At 55.3% G+C, this 21,386-nt stretch overlaps 1 protein-coding gene across 2 annotated transcripts; it reads left to right on the top strand.

Moving 5' to 3' along the window:
• Positions 1 to 660: 660 nt before the first annotated feature.
• On the top strand, positions 661 to 12,631 carry GDF10 (growth differentiation factor 10). 2 transcript variants are annotated; one of them, XM_045567959.1, is made up of 3 exons: positions 661 to 1,213; positions 9,586 to 10,511; positions 12,275 to 12,631. In XM_045567959.1, the coding sequence occupies exons 1-3, from the start codon at positions 898 to 900 to the stop codon at positions 12,464 to 12,466; spliced, it is 1,434 nt and encodes a 477-aa protein (XP_045423915.1). In that variant the 5' UTR covers positions 661 to 897; the 3' UTR covers positions 12,467 to 12,631. The 2 variants fall into 2 exon arrangements, with proteins under 2 accessions (XP_045423915.1, XP_045423916.1); XM_045567960.1 differs by having other exon boundaries at positions 819 to 1,213; positions 9,583 to 10,511.
• Positions 12,632 to 21,386: the final 8,755 nt, after the last annotated feature.

Below are 21,386 nucleotides of genomic sequence, written 5' to 3' on the forward strand. Positions count from 1 at the left end.
ATAAGGACCTTTGATGTGTTTCTTCAGCAACTGGAATCATTGTTGCCAAATAAAGGGTCAGTTAATCAGCTAATTCTGAATTTAATCAGGATCTTGTTCCAGTTGCCTTGGGTTGACTGAGCTTTGGGGTGAGGGCTTTCTTTTCACAGCCTGCGCAGGGAAGGTCCGTGCTGACCGCACGTTTGCATTTGGACACACACTGACTCAGAGGCAACTGGGCTCACACACATCCCCTCTCAGGTCCTCACTGGGGAGCTGTCATCTTGCAACCACATAGCCATCACATGCCTTTGCAGGGGCAACCCAGCAGGCAGGCCCCCCTCCAGCCGCCGCCCAGCCCCCTTGCGCCCCAGCCAGGCTGCGGCGCCACACAGGAGCCAGTCTCGGGGCCGGGGCTCGGGCTCCAGGCAGGGCACGGGGGAGCGCGCTCGCCCACGCCCCCCACACTCGCGGGCGCACACCCCAGCGCGCGCACGCCGCCACACTCGGGCGCACGCACACCGCAGCCGGGCCAGGGACGGCCCTGTGGGCGGCAGCCCGGAGCGGTCGGGCGCGCGGCGGGCACCTCCGAGGGCGCCGCCGGCCGCCCCGCCCCGCCCCGCCCCTCGAGCCCGCGGGCCGGGCGCGCAGTGGGCTGCAAAGTTTCGCCGCGCGAGTCCGCCCAGGCAGCGCGCCGGCTCGGGCTCGGCTCGGCTCCGCGCGGCTCCGCACGGCCGTGACCGCTGGCCGGGGACTGCGGCCCGGGCTGCCCGACCGACCGCGCGCCGGCTGCCCGCCCCCTCCGCCCCTCGCCCCGCACGGAGCCTGGTCCCCGGCGCTCCGCGCCCCAGCTCTCCGGGCTGCGCGCGCTCTCCCTCCTCCGCCCGGGCTCCTGCCCTTCGCCGCCCTCGCCGCGCCATGGCTCGTGGCCCCGCTGGGACCAGCCCGGGACCGGGGCCTCGACTGCTGCTGCTGCTGCCGCTGCTGCTGCTGCTGCTCCGGGACGCGGGTGGCAGCCACACAGCCCCTGCCTGGTCCGCACAGTCCGCGGCCGCCGACGGCCTCCCGGGGGACAAGCACCCCCAGAGACTCTTGGGGGACGCGGCCGCCACGCTGGGCCCTGGCGCCCAGGACATGGTCGCTGTCCACATGCTCAGGCTCTATGAGAAGTACAGCCGGCGGGGCGCGCGGCCGGGAGGGGGCAACACGGTCCGCAGCTTCAGGGCCCGGCTGGGTAAGTAGAGGTGCCCGGAGGACCCCTTCTCCTTGTTCTCTCCCTTCCTCGCTTGCCCGTCCCCCGCACCCTGAACCTCTGCTCTCCCTCTTCCTTCGATTCATCTCGTCGTTCATTCTTTCACTAACAATCCCCTCAGCTCTCTATGCCAGGCCCTGAAGCTCCAGTGGGGACACCAGAGTGGCCCGGTGTGGCACAGAGTTCCTGCCCCTGGGGTGCTCCCACACTCGCTGGCCGCAGACTACCCAGTACCCCATCCAAAAGGCTTAAGCACAGGGTGGTGAGGGCATATGGGCTGGGGAATACCTCTGTCACAGGGTCAATTGTAATGGCACTTGGCAGACGAGGACAGTATGGTCAGGTGCACATAAGGCTGCCCTGACGGCAGTGCCAGGCAGTGACCCAGGCAGGAAGCATGAAGCTCCAGCTGGGGGCAGTTAGTGGTTTCTGTGGCGGGAACAGAGTGGACTGAGAAGGCTGTGGATGCCTGGGACTGAGGACTCTCAGGCATAGGCATGAAGTGTTCAGACCGCGGGGCTCTGAGGAAGGGTCCAGAAGCATAGACAATGAGAGCACCCCACCACTCTCCTGTCCTTGCCCCACCTTCCCGCTTTTCCTGATCCTTGGCTGGAGTTGAGCAGAGGCCCTCCCTGCCCTGTCCTCAGAACCTTCCAGGCTCCAGCCTCAGCAGCCTGTCCTCCTTTGCAGCCTTTGCAGGCCCTGGGCAGACAGAGAGGAGGTGCAGCCAGGGCCGCAGGGCTGGTGGGAAGACCCTGGTTGTCATAGTGACTACTCCTGGTGGCAGAATGCTGTTCCAGAAAATGTGGGTGGGGGTCCCCTGCAGCCCTGTGGGGGATGAGGCCATTCATCAGGAGAAAAACCCTCAGTCTGCAGGCTTCCCTCCTGAGGGGAGGAGGACAAATCCAACTTTGGGGCCAGTCAGCCTGGGGTCAGATTTGTCACTTGCTGCTCCCTGGCTGTGTCACTTGAGGTAGTAACATCTGCAGCCTCAGAACCAGAAATGGGAAGCTCAGCCTCCCATAACTGTGGACTGGGGAGCACCTGCCAAAAAGAGCACCTCTACTTACCCAGCACCTGCCCGTCCCCTTATCCTCCACTGAGCAGACTCACTGGGTCAGTGTCCCTGGACTCTAGGTCAATCGGGTCTAACTCCATCCCCCTGGTACCTTTTATACACCACCTGGGGTCCATTTCTGAAGCAACATTATTAAATTAAGCCACTTACGAATCATCTGGCATTAATATGACCTGCTGTAAATCACTAAAGCTATGTGGCTTTGAGTGCATTCATCTATAAAATGGACAAGGCATGCCAGTTCCTCCCCTGCAGGGTGGCAAGAAGGTGAAATGAGGTAATATGTATAAACTTGGAACCCAGTACTGGCCAGATTAGGTGTTGGTGCATGTTATTCTCCTGGGAGTACAAAGCAAGTGCTAAGTACTCTGTGCTCTCATATGGGTTTAAACTTGACCTTGCTTGCCTGTTAACTCAAACTTGAATCCTTACAATTGAGGAAGCAAGGCCAGGAAGGTCACTCCTGTAGCAAGGGACCTTCAAGCCCACCCACGCGCTGCAGCTGGGCATGGAGGGGCATTTTCACAGAATGGGTAGTACAAGTAATAGTGAAGCACAGGACATTAGTCCCCAAAAAGGCCTGGAGACTGGACCTCAATCCAGCACTCCCATTTTACAGACAAGGAAACTGAGGTGGGGAGGTATTATTCACAGTGGCAATGGTTGGCACCTCCTGTCTGCCAGGCCATTGCTGTTCTCACTGCCACCTCTACCCCTCACCATCTCCATCAGAACTAAGCCCAGGGGGAGTGTGGAACTGACAAATCTGGGAAATCAGAATTCTGGTAGTATGGAGCTGTCTGACAAATCTCTCTTCTTTGGAACCCTGAGGCAAACTTGGGCATGAATCCCAGAATCGCTAGCTGCTGGCTGGGTGCTGTGGCATAGTTACTTTACCTCTCTGAGCATCAGCTTTCTCGTGTGCACAGTGAGGAGGTGAGCATTCAATGGGATAATGTAGGTTTCATGCCTGGCATAGAGTGGGGGCCCAGGCACATTGGTTTTTCATCTTCCCGCTTGATTCATTTAAGCTGTTTCATGCCCAGCCCCTGGCCAGCCCTCAGATGTGCCTGCTTCCTGATCCACTGGCACATCTGTGAGCAGGTGTGAGTTTGGGCAAGGACCCTCAGCTCATGGATGAAGCCACCAATGTGGGAGGCTTCAGCTGGGTCCTGGAACACACCAGTAGCAGCCTGCTCCACGATGGTGGGCTCTGCTGCCTCAGTGGGTGGCACCTCTTCCCCAACAACACACGCGTGCATCGCTGCCACCCTTGGCACAGTAACGGTGTTACTCGCCTGCCACCAAGCAGTGTAGCTCAGCTGGCAAGTGTGGCTGTGAGCTGGATTGGCAAGGTCCAAATCCCAATTCTGTGATCTGGGCAAGGGACTAAACTTGTCCATGACTCAATTTTTTTCACTTCTAAAATGGGGCTATTAATGCTGCCTTCCTTGTAGGATTTTTTTTTTAATGAGAACTGAGATATGTCAAGTGCTTAAACCGTTCCTGGCACATGTAAGTGTCAACAACTTATTAGCTCTTGCTATAATTACAGCAGCCACCCCTTTCCTCCCTCCCCTCATTGCTCCCTGAAGTGCACTTTGTTCCCTGTTAAGTCTGCATCAGTGGAGAGCACCTTTGAGCTTGGCCCTAAGGGTTAAGGTTGGACCACCCCTGCTCCCAGTGAATGACCTGTGTTTAAATCTAAGCTCCCCCACCTACCAGTGTGATACACTGAGCTTGTTTTCTTCACCTCTAAAATGAGAGTAGTACTCCATACCATCTGTCAGGAATGCCAAAAGTCAAGTTCCTCAGTTCCCCAATATTTCCTAAGCCCCTGGTTTGGTGGCAGGTGCTATAAGCTCAGAGGACACAAAGATGCATAGAGTATTGGCCCTTCCCAGAAAAGCTTCGGAGCTGGCAGGGCAGGTGGAAGTAAGCAGGAGAATAGGGCAGTGGTGGGGCGGGGAGGAGCAAGGCAGGGGCGGGGTCTGCAGGAGGGGCCAGGGAAGCCTTTGCAGAGCAGCCCAGGCCCAGCCCACTTCCAAGGGCAGGTGGTGCTTCGCCAGGTGTAGAAGTGAAGCCGTGCAATGTGTGCCGGGACTGCGAGGAGTTTGGTTTAAATGAGGAAATACTGTGAGGAGAGAGAGGGAGGGGGTGGAGCTGGACAAGTAGGTGGCAGCCAGGCCATCAAGAGCCGGCCATGAGAATCCTGAGTGAGCCCTAGGCCATGTGAAGTATGCGAGCATGGAGGAGTCGGGAGAGAGAGGAGAGGGAGAGAGGGAGGGGAGAGAGGAGACGGGGATATATATGTATTTCCAATGTTTTTACTCTCATGGGATCATGTTTTCAACATGCAAGTGTTCCCATTTGAAATTACCTGTTTTCATTACTGGTTGTCTGAACTGTGTTTCATGCCTGTTGGCCACTTGCAGTTTTTCCGGTGGAAACTGCTTCTTCCCATAGGGGTCCTTGTCTTTTTCCTGCTGATCTGCAGAGGTTCTTTCCATAGCAGAGGTCAAGGTAAAGAACCTCCAACTCTAATACATGATTTGCTTCCAAGGCACATGCGTGACGTAAGGGTGACAGAATTCTGGGGCCACTGGTGTGGTTGAGGCCAGGCCCTGAAGGTGGAGATGGGGTGGGGTGGGGATGCTGGTGGTTGTGCGCACATAGGACCCAGAGCCAACAGGGACTGGAGATGGGTTAGGAGCAGGAGGGGAAGAGAGAAGGGAGTTCTCAGGCTCCTGCTGGAGGGTATCAGGCCTCCCACTGAGAAAGAGTTGCGGGGTGGGTAAAGCCATGCTGTCCTGAGGGTGGCTGTAGCTCCTGAGGCCACCTGCACGGGACCAGCTGCTCTGAGCTCCGGCTGGGTGCCAGGCACTGTGCTGAGTGAGCTCTGCAGAGCTGATCTCACAACTACTTTAGGAGGTGCATGCAACTACTCTGCCTAATTTACAGGTGAGGAAACTGAGGCACAGAGCAGTTCCAGGACTTGCCTGAGGCCCTATAGCTAGTAAGTGGTGCAAACAGGAGTTAAACCCCATCCCTGAAGCCTGCGTGGAAACAGATGCTCAGCACCTGCTAATCTCCTGCCTTTCTCTGAAGCATCGCTGGCCAGTGATGCTCTTCCTGTGGCTTCTGGTGGTGCTTCATCTCCACTCTGCCCTCACTCGGCACTCTCACTCTGGCCAACCTGATGGCAGTTTCAGGGGCAATGGATGAGGGGACGAATCTGCAGGTGACTTGCATTCTGCATCTGTGTGAGGGGCTACTCTTGGCCTGAGGGTTTGCCAGCAGCGAGCCTGGAGGGACCACTGGGACAAGAGTGCCACTTCCCCTGCCCTAGGAAGGAGGCTGAGTGTGCAGCAAAGTGGTCCTGGTCACAGTTCTGAGAATTCCCAAGATCCACAGAGAGATCAACTTGCCTAAATTGAGTCAGTTTCTTCCTTCTTAGAGAGTCAGAACTCAAAAACATCCTGCTAATGACTTGGGTTTGACATGCATGTTGCAGTACACAGCACGTGATCTTTGTCCATTCGCTCTTCGGCAGATCATGATCATATCCAGAGCACATGGGAGGCAAGGGGTGTGGGCTGGGGTCAGACACACCTGGCTGTGCCCCTTGCCAGCTGTGTGACTACAGACAAGTTATATACCCTCTCTGAATCTCCGGCTCTTCACCCACAGAATGAGTGACCCAAGAACACTCAGCGCAGGGCCAAGCATGTATGCTTGGTGCTCAGAACACTGTAGCTACTTCTGTTCTGAGCAACAATATTATTCCTACTGAAAAACGAAAAAACCAAGGCTCCAGGGGAAGTCAGTGGCAAACGATCCCGCCACCCAGTGTCTTCAGTTGGATTCGCATCACCAGCTATTTCTTTCCAAAGAATGAGGCTTTCTGGACTTTTTAAGGATGCGGTTATTCCGCACCAGGGCAGAGGGCCAGGAACCCCCCTGTGTTAACTGAAGCAACAGACCCCACTCTTCCCCTGTCCCTGCTTGGGCAGGTTTACACAAGAGCCCATCATTCAATGGGTATCTCTGAGCACCAGCTGTTACCCAGGCCTTGTGCTAGGGTCTAGGGATGCAGCAGGGAACAAAACGTGGCCCCGTCCTCTTGGGGTTTGTGCTCTGGGGGAAGATGAGCAATAAACACATCCATCCTCACCAGGATGGCAGGAGGTGCCGTGAGGGCAGAGGCAGCAGGGGCCAAGTGCTGGGGCTGCTCCTCCAGCCACGACAGCCAGGCGACCCGTTGCTGGAGGCCCGTTTGTGCAGAGACCTGACGGAGGGCCTGGTGGTACCTGGAGGTGGAGCTTGTGAAGGCAGACAGAGCAGTGAGGCCGAGCCTCAATACAGAAGCCACACAGGGGAAGGACACAAAGGCCAGGGTGACAAGGCAGAGGCATCGGGGCGGGGATAGGAGCTGAAGCTGGAGAGGTGGGCAGGCCAGACCAAGGAGGGCCTTGGCAAGGGGTGCAGTTTTATTTGGGGGCAGTAGAGGGCTCTGAGCCAAGGGTGAACCGTGGTTGAATGCACCCCACATGCCGGGGGCCTCACTTGGACAGTGCTCTGTAAAACTGTGCCGTGAGGGATGCTGCACCAGTGCCAGGCTGCCTCCCCACTGGGCAGAGCTCCACCAGGGCGCCTTCCACCCCCTTTGCCATGACCCCGTCAGCCCGACACTTAGCCCTGAGCAGGAGTTTTGCAAATGTTTGTTGGGAAAAGGGAGAAAGGGAAGGAAGGAAAAGAGGGCAATAGAAAGGGGGAAGAGGAAGAAAACAGAGAAGAAGAAAGGGAGGGAGGGAGAGAGGAGGGGTGAAAGCTCCCTCATGAGACACCAGCCGCCGGGCACCAGCACACTTCGTGGGAAATAGGGACTTCTCTGTGGGGCTTCTCTTTTGTGGCCTGGGCTCTTCTACACAGAGACACTTCAGGTTGATGCCTTTTCTCTCAGCCACGGCCTGGAGCCCCTGCCCTGTGTGTGCAGGCACGTCCAGACAGGCCAGCTTTGGCTCCTGGTATGCTGGGGTGGGGGTGACCCATCTCCACCTATCCAGTTCCCAGCTGGGAGGGTCTTCCCAGAGCAGGCTGCCCCGGGAGGGGTGAGCACCTCTGGCCAGAGGCATTCGAGCTACAGTGAGGTAGGCCTCCTTTTGCATGTCCTCTAAGGTTCCACCCCACTCAGAATCTCTTAGCAGAACAAGCGAGGAGTCAAGACTGGAACTAGATAAAAGAAAAGCGTGTCTGCCACGTTAGCTGGGTCACAGCTCAGATATTTGGATGGGTGCGTGGAAGGCACCTGAGTTGGTACAGGAGGAGCTTGCGCTGCTGGCCTCAGTTCTTTAGATGCAAGTGGCAGGGAAGCACATTGGGGGGCACCTCCTTTGTGCCTGGCACTTTACATATGCTGTTTCCTCGCCAAGCAGTCATGTGAGATGGAGTCTGTTGTCCCTGTGAAGTAGATGAGGAAAGCAAGGCTCAGAGCATGGTGTGGTCCCACTGGGGCCTGGGAGCTTGGTTGCTAGGGCATTTTCTAGCTTGGGGGGTGAGTGTTGCATTGTTGGTGAGCTTTCACCCTACCCACAGGTCAACCCTGGATGCTACAGGTACACAGTCACGGCCACCTGAGTGAGCTGTCAACTGCTGGGGCTTCCCAAACTTCCTTGAGAGCTAGAATCTCATGAGGTGCTAGTTAAAATGTGGGACTCAAGGTCATGCACTCAAGGCCACAGTGCTTGGGGAAGCCAAGTTTAAATGTGCACTGAGACCCTGCGCTGCTTCTTATGTGTCAGGCATGTGAGGGGCCGTGACACTGTACTGGTGGGTTTGTTGCCAGGATTAGATAAGGTAATGTCTTCAGAGTGTCACCTAAGCCTTGACTGGCATTTATTTCTCAGGCCCTGCACAGACATGCTTCTCTCTCTTCCTTCCTCCCTCTCATAGTCCTTTAAGAATATGTGAAAATCCCCAATTGAATTATGTTTCTTCCCAATAGAAACAAAGAATATTAGACTGAAGATCTGGGTTCAAAAAATTGCAGCTGATCATGTGGATACTGGTGTCAGAGAGATATGACCCCAACCCATGCCCCTTAGAGAGCCTAGTGTCCCCAGAAGTCCTGTGGGCTTGAGACCTCTGTTCCTCTCTGGGCTTTGCCCAGCAGAGGGAGGGAGAAGGCCAACCCCAGGGGCTCTGGTCTCTTGCTAGTGTGCAGCGTCCCAGGGAGGCACCAGGAAAGACCCTCCTCCCCTCCTAGTCCTAGAGAGGACTTGGCAATTTTGGAGAGAGCTCATGCTGCTGCCAGGGCTGGGGCAGCTTCCTGACACTGCAGAGGAGGCTGTGCTGCCCTGGGGCCCTTCGAGATCACCTAGTGGAACCAGGCAACAAGGAAGGGTGGTCAGCAACTCTGGGGAAGCGGGGCTGACGCACTCATGCCAGAAGCCAAGCTACAGAAGTGAGGGTTGAGGTGACCTTCCCCTACTGCAGTTCAGGCCTCTGGATAGCAACCTGCCCCTTGGACATTCTGTCCGGTGACCTTGTGCAGTCCAGACATTGCTCTTTCTTTGTCAAACAGTCTTAAAGCCCTTGGACAGAACAAAGAGCAGGGCCAGGAGCAAAGATGCCCAAATGGCCGTACTTTGAAGCCCAGTTTCCCTTAGAAGGTGCTCAGGATGTAGTCAAAAAAGGGATGAGAGTCGACTCATTTTGCCTCATTTGGAAGAATGGTCACATTTGATGTAAATTGCATTTAATGACTGCATTTAAAAACTCGTTGCATAAAATAGAGGGCTGTGCAAATACAGGAGAGGCTGCCTTGACATGGGGCTTGGACCCAACCCAAGCCATCCTGAGCACTTAGGGAGGTGTCAGTGACATTTGCTCACTGGGAGGCAGTAGAGTGCAGGAGGAGGAGACAGGGGCTTTAGGGTCCAGCAGGCCTGAGCGCCCACCCTGTCGGCTACTTTTGCTTTTCTTCTCCTCTTCCCCTTCTCCTTTCCCTCCCCCTTCACTTTTTTGCAATGAGATACTGGCAGTTCCCAACCTCTCTGACCCCAAGTCCTCAGCTGTTCATCGAGGATGGCGAAGGGCGCCCTCATCGGTTTAATAGGAGGATGGCAGCGGACGGGGAAAGCGAGGCGGAAGGCGCCTGGAGCCCAGGTGCAGTGGGCGTTGCTCCCTGTCCTGGGGCGGGTAGGAGACTCCGCGTGCACGGGGGCCGTCCCGGGGACAACCTAACGGGCTGTGGTCTGTCCTCCCCTCGCAGAAGTGGTCGACCAGAAGGCCGTGTATTTCTTCAACCTGACTTCCATGCAGGACTCGGAAATGATCCTCACGGCCACCTTCCACTTCTACTCGGAGCCGCCGAGGTGGCCCCGAGCGCGGGAGGCGCTGTGCAAGCCGCGGGCCAGGAACGCTTCGTGCCGCCCGCTGCCCCCCGGGCCGCCGGCGCGCCCGCACCTGCTCTTCCGCAGCCTGTCGCAGAACACGGCCACGCAGGGGCTGCTCCGCGGGGCCATGGCCCTGGCGCCGCCGCCGCGCGCCCTGTGGCAGGCCAAGGACATCTCCCCCATCGTCAAGGCGGCCCGTCGGGACGGCGAGCTGCTCCTCTCCGCCCAGCTGGACGCCGGGGAGAAGGACGCGGGGGTGCCCAGGCCCGGGCCCCACGCGCCCTACATCCTCGTCTACGCCAACGACCTGGCCATCTCGGAGCCCAACAGCGTGGCGGTGACGCTGCAGAGATACGACCCCTTCCCGGCTGGAGAGCCCGAGCCGCGCGCAGCCCCCAACAGCTCGGCAGACCCCCGCGTGCGCCGGGCCGCGCAGGCCACCGGGCCGCTCCAGGACAATGAGCTGCCGGGGCTGGACGAGAGGCCGGCGCGCGCGCCCCACGCGCCCCACCACCGCCAGCCCGAGCTGTGGCCCGGCCCCTTCCGGGCGCTGAAGCCCCGGCCCGGCCGGAAGGACCGCAGGAGGAAGGGCCAGGACGTGCTCGTGGCCTCCTCGCAGGTGCTGCACTTCGACGAGAAGACGATGCAGAAAGCCCGGAGGAAGCAGTGGGGCGAGCCGAGGGTGTGCTCCCGGAGGTACCTGAAGGTGGACTTCGCGGACGTCGGCTGGAACGAGTGGATCATCTCGCCCAAAGCCTTCGACGCCTACTACTGCGCGGGCGCCTGCGAGTTCCCCATGCCCAAGGTAGGTGTGCGTGGGTGTGCGCGAGTTGCCCGCTGTGCTCTGCCTGTTGCCGGAGTCCCAGCTCTGCTGCTGTTGGCAAGTCCCTCTGCCCGTGAGACTTGTTTCCTCATCTGTAAACCGGGGATAACAACACCTTCCATCTGTCCCCGGCAGAGCACAGGGGCCAAGTGGCTCCTTGGGTAGGTAAAGCCCACAGAGGTTTGGCTGTGCTTTTTGTCTCCGCCTCTTTAAACGTGCATTCCCACACAGCCCAACCACTCGGCAGAGTTGAATAGATAATGCCCCTGCGGACAGGGCTGGTCCCAGAAGCCGAATCCTGACCAAGGCTGTCATTTCTGTTCCTGGCCTGGACCCCAGGGCTTGGGTGTCTGTGACCAGCGTGGTGCTAGCCTAGGTGGCTTTCCCAGCCACCTCCTCCCTCCAGCTCAGGGCAGGAACCCACAGGGCAACTAACGGGCTCTCACTGTGCACAGCAGCCTGCAAGGCACACAGCACTGGACCGTTTTATCCATTTGCTGGCCCGGGGCTATCAGGTTCTCACCTTCCCTCGAGGCAGGGCTGTGGCACAGCCATGCCTCTCCCTGGGGCCTGCAGTGCGGTGGGCTGGCTCCCCAAGATGTCGACCCTCGGCACCTAGGGCACAGTTTCCCTCCTGCTTAGTTACTCTGCTGAATCCAGGTGATGGCTTCTCCTCCAAGAAAGGAAGTCAGTGCATAAACCCAATTTGAATGTATAAATCAGTCCGCTGGGAAAGGCCAGACCCAGATGTGGAGCTGCATTGACCTGTTTGGGAGTTAAGGGTCTTCTCCACAAAGCCGAGTCTGTGCAGGAGAAAGGAAGGGCGGTGCCTGACAGGGACAGGGTCTGCTGGGAGGAGCCCCCAGCCTGGGCCAATGCAGTGCCGGGACTCTGCAGGCTTGCAGCTGGCTGACCTGGCACTCGCCTTACCAGCCCTGCTGGCTGCCTCCCCACCTCCTAGGACACCAGCCAGAACCCCACAAGTGCAAGTGTCCCTGCCCTTCTGTCCTCCCTGCCTCCCAACACACAAGGGCTTCCTCGTTGACTGTACTACACTGAACTCTCTCTCTCTGGCTGGCGGTGAGCTGAAGTGGTTCATCTTGTCAGACGTGAGCATGGTTTCCAAGCCACGCCACTTTCTAACTGAGGGTCTTGGTCAAGTTGCTTAGTCATTTTAAGCCTCAGTGTCTTCACCACTAAAATGCAGGTAATACCCACCCCACAAAGCTGGCAAGATGACAGCGTGGGCTGATGCAGGTAAAGTAGCACAGGGGGAATGTCGGTTCCCAGCCATCATACTGGCCCCTAAAGTGACAAGAATACCATCACACGGGAAGAATTCCTGAGTCCTCAGACTGCAGGCAGCTCTGGCTGGGTCCCTCCCTCGCTTTCTCTGCACAGTTTCTTCCCTGTTCCTGGTGCTCCTTGGGGATGTGTGGCACTCAAGCGCCCCCAAGTGGCCAGTGCTGTGTAGGGGCTGTGACATCCCTCAGGGAGGCCAGAAGGGCGGGAAGGCCTGCGGCTCAGCGTGTGGCTGATTGCAGAGGAAACGTGTGCCCAGCCCTGGATCTCGCTTTTATTCTAGGTTGGCGCCTTGGACTCGCCTTTATTCTAGGTTGGTGCCTTTTCCGTGGTCTCGGCCAAGGAACAGCGGTGGTGCAGCATGGCCTGGGGCTGGAAGACAGCACAGGTGGGTGGGTGAGGGCAGAACGCTGAGGTGACCCTGTTCCTCTCCTGCCTTGCAGGTCGTCCGCCCATCCAACCATGCCACCATCCAGAGTATTGTCAGGGCTGTGGGCATTGTCCCTGGAATCCCAGAGCCTTGCTGTGTCCCTGACAAGATGAACTCCCTTGGGGTCCTTTTCCTGGATGAGAACCGGAACGTGGTTCTGAAGGTGTATCCCAACATGTCCGTGGAGACCTGTGCCTGCCGATAAGACAGCTCCAGGGTGGAAGGAAGCCTCCACCCGACCCCAGCAGAGCCGTGTTCTCATAGCCCTGTGGAACCGGGACACGACGAGGGCTGCAGCTGCACCCACAGGGCTCTAGAGAGCACAGGCAATGCCACTGGGGCCCAGGAAGATCTGCCCACTGGAGCATCATTCTGGGGTCTTTCAGGAATCTGGGAATGGGCCTGAAGGTTGCCCATTGTTCATACCCACAATACCTACCGTCCTCAAGGCCTGAAAACAGAACATGTCCAGTGTTGGCCAGATGCGATCCTCATCTCATAATCGAGGAAGAAGGCTGTACAAATCTCAGGGCCCGCGCCCCTTTCACATGGGAAGAACCTCTGTTTAATGCTCAGTTTAAACACTTTGGGCCACATAGTCACCCTGAAAGAATAATGGTATAAATGGATGTTTTCTTCCAAACTCCACTGCAAAAGCTTTATACATACAGTATGCACATGTAACCCATGTTGGTTTCTTTTTCTTAACATATATTTTACTTTAAAATAACAACAAAAAAGGAGGGAGTTGCCACGACTCCCCACAGAGGTAATCATGCTGAGTAAGTGTGGGTGTTTGGACGTGCATATTGAAATAACACATACAGTAATATGTTGGAATACTAAAAAGTAACCAAGATTTTATATTTTTGTAAATTATACTTTCTATACTGTAGATTGTGTACGTTATGTGTTTTTATGGAAAGGTAATAAATTAAAGGTACAGTGGTGTCTTGAAAAACTGAATGTCACCCACTCCAAAATATTGCTCTCTCCCCATCTGTAAGTATAGCACCTGGGTAGCTGCTGGGGACACCTTTAGGGTCGTTGGAGGACCCCTCCCCCTGGCCAGCTCCATATTCTATACGTGTTTCTCAAGCTCCAAAAACCCAGAGGCTCCTGTGCTTTCCAGGGTCCTGCCCCACCCCCTGTGTCCTGTAAATCCCCAACCTGGGGGATTTGGTGAAACTGGACAGGGCCCCCGGCAGGCACAGTGGCGTCCTGGAGTTCCCTCACATCCCTGGCCGCAGGGGCCATCCATCCATTGGTGTCTGAGACGTTTAAAGGGTTATCTGTGGCTGCCCGGTCAGAGGTCTTTTACTTGGGGTAATTCGAGCAGGAGGAGGTTCAATATAAGCAGTCAGGGGTCTGTCCTGAGGGACTGGATGATCTACATGGTCTCCTGCATCTGCTTGTCCTGTGTAGAAAGGTCCCCAAGTAGCTGACCCCCTATGGCTTCCTTATTCCCGTAGAGTTAGTGCCTGAGCTGGTTGACCAGAATTTCTGAAAGGGAATCTGGGTCTGACATGAGGCAGGTGTATCACAATCGTGTCGGCAGGACCTGAGGATGACATGGCCCAAGTCTTACTCAGAGGGGACTGCAAAGCCACGAGCAGTTCTCTAACAGGGTGTCCAAGGAGAGAAGCAGCCATGATGTCTGTCTTAGGTGTTGGGCCGGCTCGGAGACCAGGAATCCTGTGCGAGGGATGTGTGAGCAAGTGCTCCCAGGAGACGCGGGCCAGGAGCCCAGCATCCCAGCCTCCTCGGGATCCCGTGGGGAGTGCTGGAGCTTAAAAGTACCCCGCAGAGAGGGTCCGGGCTCCAGGCAAGGGAGCGGGCTGTTCGGGGCTTCTTGGCTTCTGGCCGCCCCCACATGGGGAGACGTGAACTCCCAGTCCCTTGACCCCTGCATGGGCAGCCTCTGAAGAAGGCTGCAGTGGCAGCGCCTGGAGGCCAAGCCACTGAAACTGGAGAAACTGCCCCAGAGCCAGAGGTAAGAGGGATCCGAGGGTACCTCGGGGGTGGGGGGGGATCAGCATCTGCTCAGCGTCTCCGTGGGGCTCCAAGTGGTCCTGGGACACATGAGCAGCTGCCCAGGGGACCCCAGCCTGCTGGGCACAGGCCCCTGACGGAGATCAGGTGAGGGGTGGATGTTCCTGCACACGCGGCCTTATTCTCTCTCTCCTTGCAGGAATCTGACCTGGGACCAGATGCTTCCTTTAGCTGCTGTAGATGCTGAGCTGGCTCAGACTGGCCTGCACATTTCGTGCTCGGTTTGCCATGGCTAATTCTTTTTGGAACATGACAGGATGTAAATCAATAGCAAAACGGGTAAAAATACTGGGGCTTGAGAAAACTCCAGCTCTCTTTCTTCCCAATAGTAGACCCCTCATTCCCCCCATCCCATCTAATTTTTTCCTCATCAAACTGCTCCCTTTCCATTTTTGGCCAAGATGGGGTGTCTTGTAATAGTTTTATCTTATTCTTCTGGCATTTGCCATTTCTGGGAGACCTTCTGGATCCCCCAAATACCTGGAATGCCTCTGAGTCTTCTTTCCTGGCCTACTGGGGAGTGGCGGGGAGACAGGCTGGCAGCCTGCGCCCTGGGGCCGGTACTGGGATGGACAGCACTCAGTGGTTGCCGTCTTTCCTGAGTGCACCCTGATGACTGTGGGGCATGGAATGGGTCGGGTGGATGACATATGTCCCAATCCTAAGATGGGAGGGGCTAGTGTCATCAGTGATCCTTCCAATTTATAGAACACCATGTAGTTATGGCATCTCATTTACCCTCACAGCAGCCTGACAACTTACTGCCCAATTCATGCTGCAGGAAAACAGGCTCAGGAAGGGTAAGCAGCACATCCACTAGTAATGCGTCCACTAATGTCTTACCAAGACCACAGGCAAAGTCAGGTTGGTGCCCAGGGCTGCCTGATTCAAGGCCTGTGTGGCCAGCACTGCCCCTGAACTTCCTGGCTAGTGATCGCACCACCAGCGTATTAGGCTGGTCCCAATGGCACTGAATGCCCTCACAGTAAAGTGAGGCTTAAAAATAAATGTATATATTACTTTTTTCTCCCCTTAAAACCAAAATATCAACATTACATTGTCTCATTGCCAGAAGGTTCCAGCACACAGCCTCGATGTGTATAGGTTGCTGAGGTCACTCACCTGGGTGTGGGTCAGTCTGGAGGGAGCAGGTGGTGGCCTGCAGCTGGCCCCCATCCCTGAACTTGTACATCCTCTAGAAGGGCAAGGCCTCTTATAGGTTAGTTCATGTGACAAATGCCAGCAGTACAGCTGAGGGCTAGAAGCTTTCAGGCTAGGAGAAAACTTTGGGAAGCTTCTGATTCAACATTTCTACTTGAGAAGTGAAGAAACTGAGTTCTGACACTACCAAGTGTCTTGCCTGAGGCGTCCCAATAGGTACCTCTTTATGTCTAAGTCACTCATAAAATGTCAGCAGAGCCATACCCTGTAGCTAATGCTTCTTCTGTGGCCAGGATGGGGACAGCTGTGTCAGAGGAACCTATAGATGTCTGAGGCTGTGAGGGGGTGAGGTGGGGGCTCCAGAGGAAGAGGAATGGACATGACTCCAGAAAGGCTAACTTTGAGGTCACCCAGGGAGGAAGAGCTGGGCTTGGCTGGTAGAATAAGGACATTGCAAGGAGAGTTTGGTGGCAGCACATGGCAAGGAGGGCTGCAGACTGGAAGGGAAGACCGGCTTGCCAACTCTGGCTGTGACTTGTGAACCAAAGCATTGATGTTAGAGTTCAAGGCTATTTCCCTTTACCAATACCTGGAAGCATAAGATCCTTCATAGATAGACTGATGCTTCTGAGATTTCCATTCCCTTCTCCCTTCTACTCCCTGGGATAGTGAGCTCATGCAAGCTTGGGTCCTCTACCCAGCCTGTAGTCCTAACCTTGCTCCTCCAGTCTCTCCCAGGAGTCTTGTTTGTGTGAGTCGGGGGTAGGTGGGTGAGCAGGAGCATGAACATGTTTATGTATTCAATTACTTAGCATTTACTATATGCCAAATACCATGCTGGGCAATCTATTCATACTTCATCTCTCGAAAGACATATATGACTTCCCTTTTTTTGTCAGAACCAGTGTGCAAACCTGAATGTACATCAGAAACATCTGGAGACTTGGCCCAGGCTGGGCCCCAGCCCAGTGTTGTTTCCAATCCAGGCTGAGACTTTGTATTTCTAACCAGCTCCCAGCTGCTGCTGCTGGCTCAGGTACCACACCTAGAGAACAGCTGTCCTCATAGCGACATCTCCTGCGACGGAAGGGACCCCCTGAGGCAGCCGTGTCTCAGAAACTGATGCTTACCTCCATGCAGGAAGGCTGAAGTCAATGTCACTGCTTTGAAGCGATGAGCATCAAGGATCCTTTGAATAAATGGATCAGTCAAGTCCTCCTCTCTTGTTCATTAAATTGTGCTTCTCCCATAGCAATTGCATATGATGATTTGATTTCTATAATTCACAAGTCCTGGGAGGGATGACACTATAGAGGCTTTGGTTAGAAATCACCACAGCACAGTAATGCCAAACTGTCTGGGCATTGAGAAAAGACAGGGAGCACAAGGCTAAGCTGGCAGCCGCCAGGGCAGCCGCACACCCCACAGAGCACTCCTAGGTGCTCAAGGGTGTATGCAGAGCTGCGCCCAGGGGGCCTGACCCGGAGGAGCCTCAGCCTGCTGTGAAGGCAGGACAGACTTGCTGGGCACATCAAATTGCCAGAGGATGTGACATGAGAGAACAGCAGAGGAGCAGTCCTGGGGCCCTTCAAGTGGTTGTCAGATGAATCCACCAGAGTGGTGTTGCTCAGAGCACAGAGGCTGCTGGTGAAGGGCAGTCAGGCCCAGCCCAGGTGGAGGACAGCGGGAAGGAGCAGAAAGCATTCCCGAGGGAGAGCAGAGCCTACTCAGGGGCTCTGCAGGAGGTAGGGGCAGAGCTGTCCCAGAGGTGGGGCAAAGGAAGCAGTGACAGAAAGATCAGGCGTTGTACCGCCAGTAGCAGTAACAGTGATTACTTATTGTGCACTTACATACAGTATGTTCCTGTGGAACACCCGGCATCTGTGGGGCCCCGTGGCCCTCTCCCTCGACTCACAGCTCAGTAACAAATAGGGTTCCTGAGCACGGGCCCAGACGGGCACAGGTGAGATCCAGCCAGTGCTGCACCTCCCCAGAGGCTGAAGTCCAGATCCTGTGGTGTGGCTCATCGAAATGTGGGGGGAATATAGTCCAGCCCAACTAGCAGTGCAAACTGGCATTTTGTTGCTGTTGTTCATTAACATACCAAAGACGAGAAAAACTGGTGGTGAGGGGGTGGTGAGACATGTGTCCTTAGGCTCGGCTAATGGAAGTGAATCTTGAAAGAGCATTTCTGGAAAACAGCTTATCAATGCTTAGCAAGAGCTTTGTAAACATTTACATATACTTTGACCTAGATATTCCAATTCTGATGATCTCAGAATATAAAATAGACTGTAAGAACATGGAATAATGCCTTGCAACATTTTCTTAATAACTAATTGCCCTACAGTTGGAGAATGTTTGAATAAATTAGGGTATGTCTGTACGATTGGATAGTGCTTAGTCATTGAGAATGAAGTTTATGAAAAGTTTTTCATGATATGCGGAGATATTCACACAATCCTCTAGTGGCTTCTCCTTCTAGTGTCCAGACCTAGACCCCTCTGGGGACCATCCCAACCTGACTCTCCCTGTGCTGCCAGTGACGTCACTCCCACTCCAGGGGCCTAAGCCAATCAGGGCATTGCATTCCCCTGGCCACAGCGACTGGCTGGGGTGTGAGCAGATGATCCAATCAGGGCCATGGAGGCACGGAGAACTCTCTAGGACTTCCTGAAGAGGAGACTTTTGCTCCCCCCTGCCCCATGTGAAAGGGTGCAGACCTGCTGGGGCCGCCTTGCCAAGACACACAGGGACGGAGCTGAAGCCCACACAACGGAGGGCAGGACTGAGAGGGGAGAAGTTGTCACCAGGACTGTCTGTCCTCTATATCAAGCCACGCTAAAGCCAGACTATTGCTGAACTTCTCAGCTGTCACCAGTCAGCTGTAATCCATTTTGCTTGAGCCTATTTGGGGTCTGCTTTTCTGAAACTTTCTACTAAATGACACAATTTTAAAGAAGAAAAGCAAACCTGTATGTACCAAAAAGAAAAATAAACCTGTATCTACCAAGCCTGTGTTGTACACCAAACCATGTATATGAAGTGACTTCGAAAGTAAATAAATCTAGGGCAGAGATTACAGACACTTCAGTCTAGATTGTCATAAATTTTACGCCAGCCTTGGCTTTGTCTAGGTATAGACATGTAAAACTACCGTAACTCAGATCTTTGGTCTTTGAATGATCATGTGGATGGACTTCCCTGGAGACAGCAAATGAAGAGTTAGAAAATACACAGTCTTGGGGGGTGTGGGCAAAGGAGGGGTAAGTAAGATCTTCTGTGGCTCAGACAGGGAAGGTCCTTCCTGAGGCCCTGGCAATGCAAGGATACGGGGGGGGGGGGGGTCCTTTTGCACGAGGGAATATCGAGAGTCCTTTTCTCCCTGGGAAAGACAGAACAAGACCCAAACCTTGTTCCCTAAAACCCAGAGTTAGGGGGACCTGTTCATAGGGACCAAGGCCCATTTGTACCAAAAGGTAAAAAGGACCCTGAAATCACCACCTGTTGAAAGTAGGCATCTCAGCTGGTGACCCACGCTCCCTTAAGAACCTAGAGATTTGTGAGAGAGGACAGGTTGGGACTGGAGTGTGGCCGTGGCTGGCCTCATCTCTCAACCCCTCCACCCACGGAGCCATGCCTTCTGGAGAACAGTGAGCTGGTACCTTGGTGCCCCATGGAGGACACCACAGAGACGGACTAGCCGAAGACTTGGACCGTAGTCTTGGACCGCTACAGATAAGCTGCTGTTGGATGGGTAGGAATTGTCCCCAGCAGCCAAGCCAGTGTCACTGAGAAGCAACAGCAGGTGACACCTGCTAGGACCCCTCTCTCCTTTCCCCTTCTCAGCATTAAGAAGCGCAATTGATACCATCCCACTCCCATATCCTTAGGACTAAATAACCCTATGGGACACTTGGACAATTCAGGAAAGGGGAAAAATAGATTTCCTCATAATGTGGCTCAGGAAGCGTCAAGCAATTAATTAAAAATAAGAGATGTGACCATATTGATATCCCGAGTTTGTAGGGCAGATAATTCCAGGAAAACATAGGCATGTTGCATTGCTTAGCTCCGGGGGAGCTGCCCACATCAGAGTCTGTATGACGGGCACCTCCAGGCAGTGAGCACGTACAGCCTCCACAGCCAGAGGTGGCGACCCTGTATACAAACACTCCATAGTCCTTTATCCGAGATCCCCAAATCCAAAGCTATCTGAAAACCTAAAGTTTTAACTCTTCTTGTGGCAAAACTTGACCTGAATGGATATTTGTGTCTTTATCTGTTTTGCTGCAGAAATATTAATGTGTGTCACTTTAGGGTGTTCTCTCCAACCCTTGGGGGATATTATAGTGTATGCACCATACCAAATTCCTCGAACCTGGAACTTTCTGAATACCGAGACGCTGTGGTCACAGGGGTTTCAGATAGAGGATTTGGAAGCTCTATGTGTCTCAGAATGTTAACACTGGGCATTGCTAGATGATGAGATTGTGGGTTATTTTTATTTTCTCCTTTATGTTTTGCATTTCCCAAATTTTCTACATTATATACTACTGTTATAACCAGGAAAAAAGTCACATTTTAAAAATAGCATCAGATAGCAGCCCCTCGCACCTCCCTGAGGACATCCAGGCCACCGTGCCATCCGTCCGCTCCTTCAGTGAGAAAGGGTCCTGGGCAACCTCCCAGGCCAGAGCACACTGGTGCCTGCCTTGTCCTCAGCTCCTCCTGGCCCACGCCGCACTCTGCAGCTGCAGCTCCGTCTCCTGGGCTTGGCACCCGTTTGCTTGTCTGTTCCCTGCCCCATGGGATTCTTGCACTGGGCTGGCTCAAAGCCCAGCGTGCTTCCTGCCCACCCCCACCCGCCCAGGCTGCGTTTCTGAAGCAGCACTCTTCCCATCCTGCCCTGGCCCTGGCCGTGCCTCCAAAGGCTGCGAACAGCAAGTTCCGTCCGGGCCTGACCACTCAGGGGCTCCTGGTTTCACCTTTCCCCCTCTGCATCTCTCTGGACCTGCTCAGTGCTCTGCCACCTCTTCCAGGGAGCCCTGCCAGCATAGAGCAATGTCATGTTCAAATCTCCCCCAGAGTAGACCACCCTATATACCTCCCTAGTGTTTTTAACTGTGCTGGTTCTTTGCTCTGGCCAAAGCCACACGTGATGGAAATCGGCAGAGTCTAAGTGTGGGCATGCTGCTCTTGAAATAACACAGTCCCTGGGGCCTCCCACCCCTCCACCTGGGCCGCAGCTTGCCAGCCCCTACCTCCCCCGGCCAAGGGGTCCTCTCCTGGGCAGGCACCAGTCTCAGAACTTCCCGTCTACTCCTCTGTCCCCCCAGATCACACGGTTCTCCTGCCTAACGAGCATGGCCCAGGCGGCTGCTTACAGATGTGAGCCGAGACCTCCCCACAGACCAGTGACAAAGCTGGCATTCGAGGGCCCGGCAGGCCAAAGTGTGCTGTGGAGCAGGCTGGGGAGCCCAGAGCTTCCGCCCCGGCTCCATCTCAGTCCGACCTGGGGCGGAGAAGGGGTGGCCCGACCGCAGCCCCCCAGCTGGCTGGGACTCTTCCACGACATTCCGTTCCAGCACACCATGCTCTGAACTCCTCACACCTCTCCTCTGAATGGGAGGCTCGAAGGGCTGAGGTGACTTGCTCCAGATCACACACACGGGTGGTCAGTGAGGATGCTGCGTCCACACCCTTGGGTGCAGCCCGTGAGCCACACTGGCATGTTCCAGTTCCACAAGGAGCAGGCCTCTCTGAGCCCCGGGGTGGTGCCCAGCCCACGTCCATCCCCGGCCCCGCGGTTTACCAGGGCCTCCTGGGTGTTCTGCATTGTTGTTGCTATATTTGGAGGACTTTCTGGTCTGATTTCCTGGATTCTTTGTTCCCGTGGCCCGGGAGATGGA

Source organism: Lemur catta, chromosome 14 (genome assembly GCF_020740605.2).
Source record: "Lemur catta isolate mLemCat1 chromosome 14, mLemCat1.pri, whole genome shotgun sequence".
NCBI lineage: Eukaryota > Metazoa > Chordata > Mammalia > Primates > Lemuridae > Lemur > Lemur catta.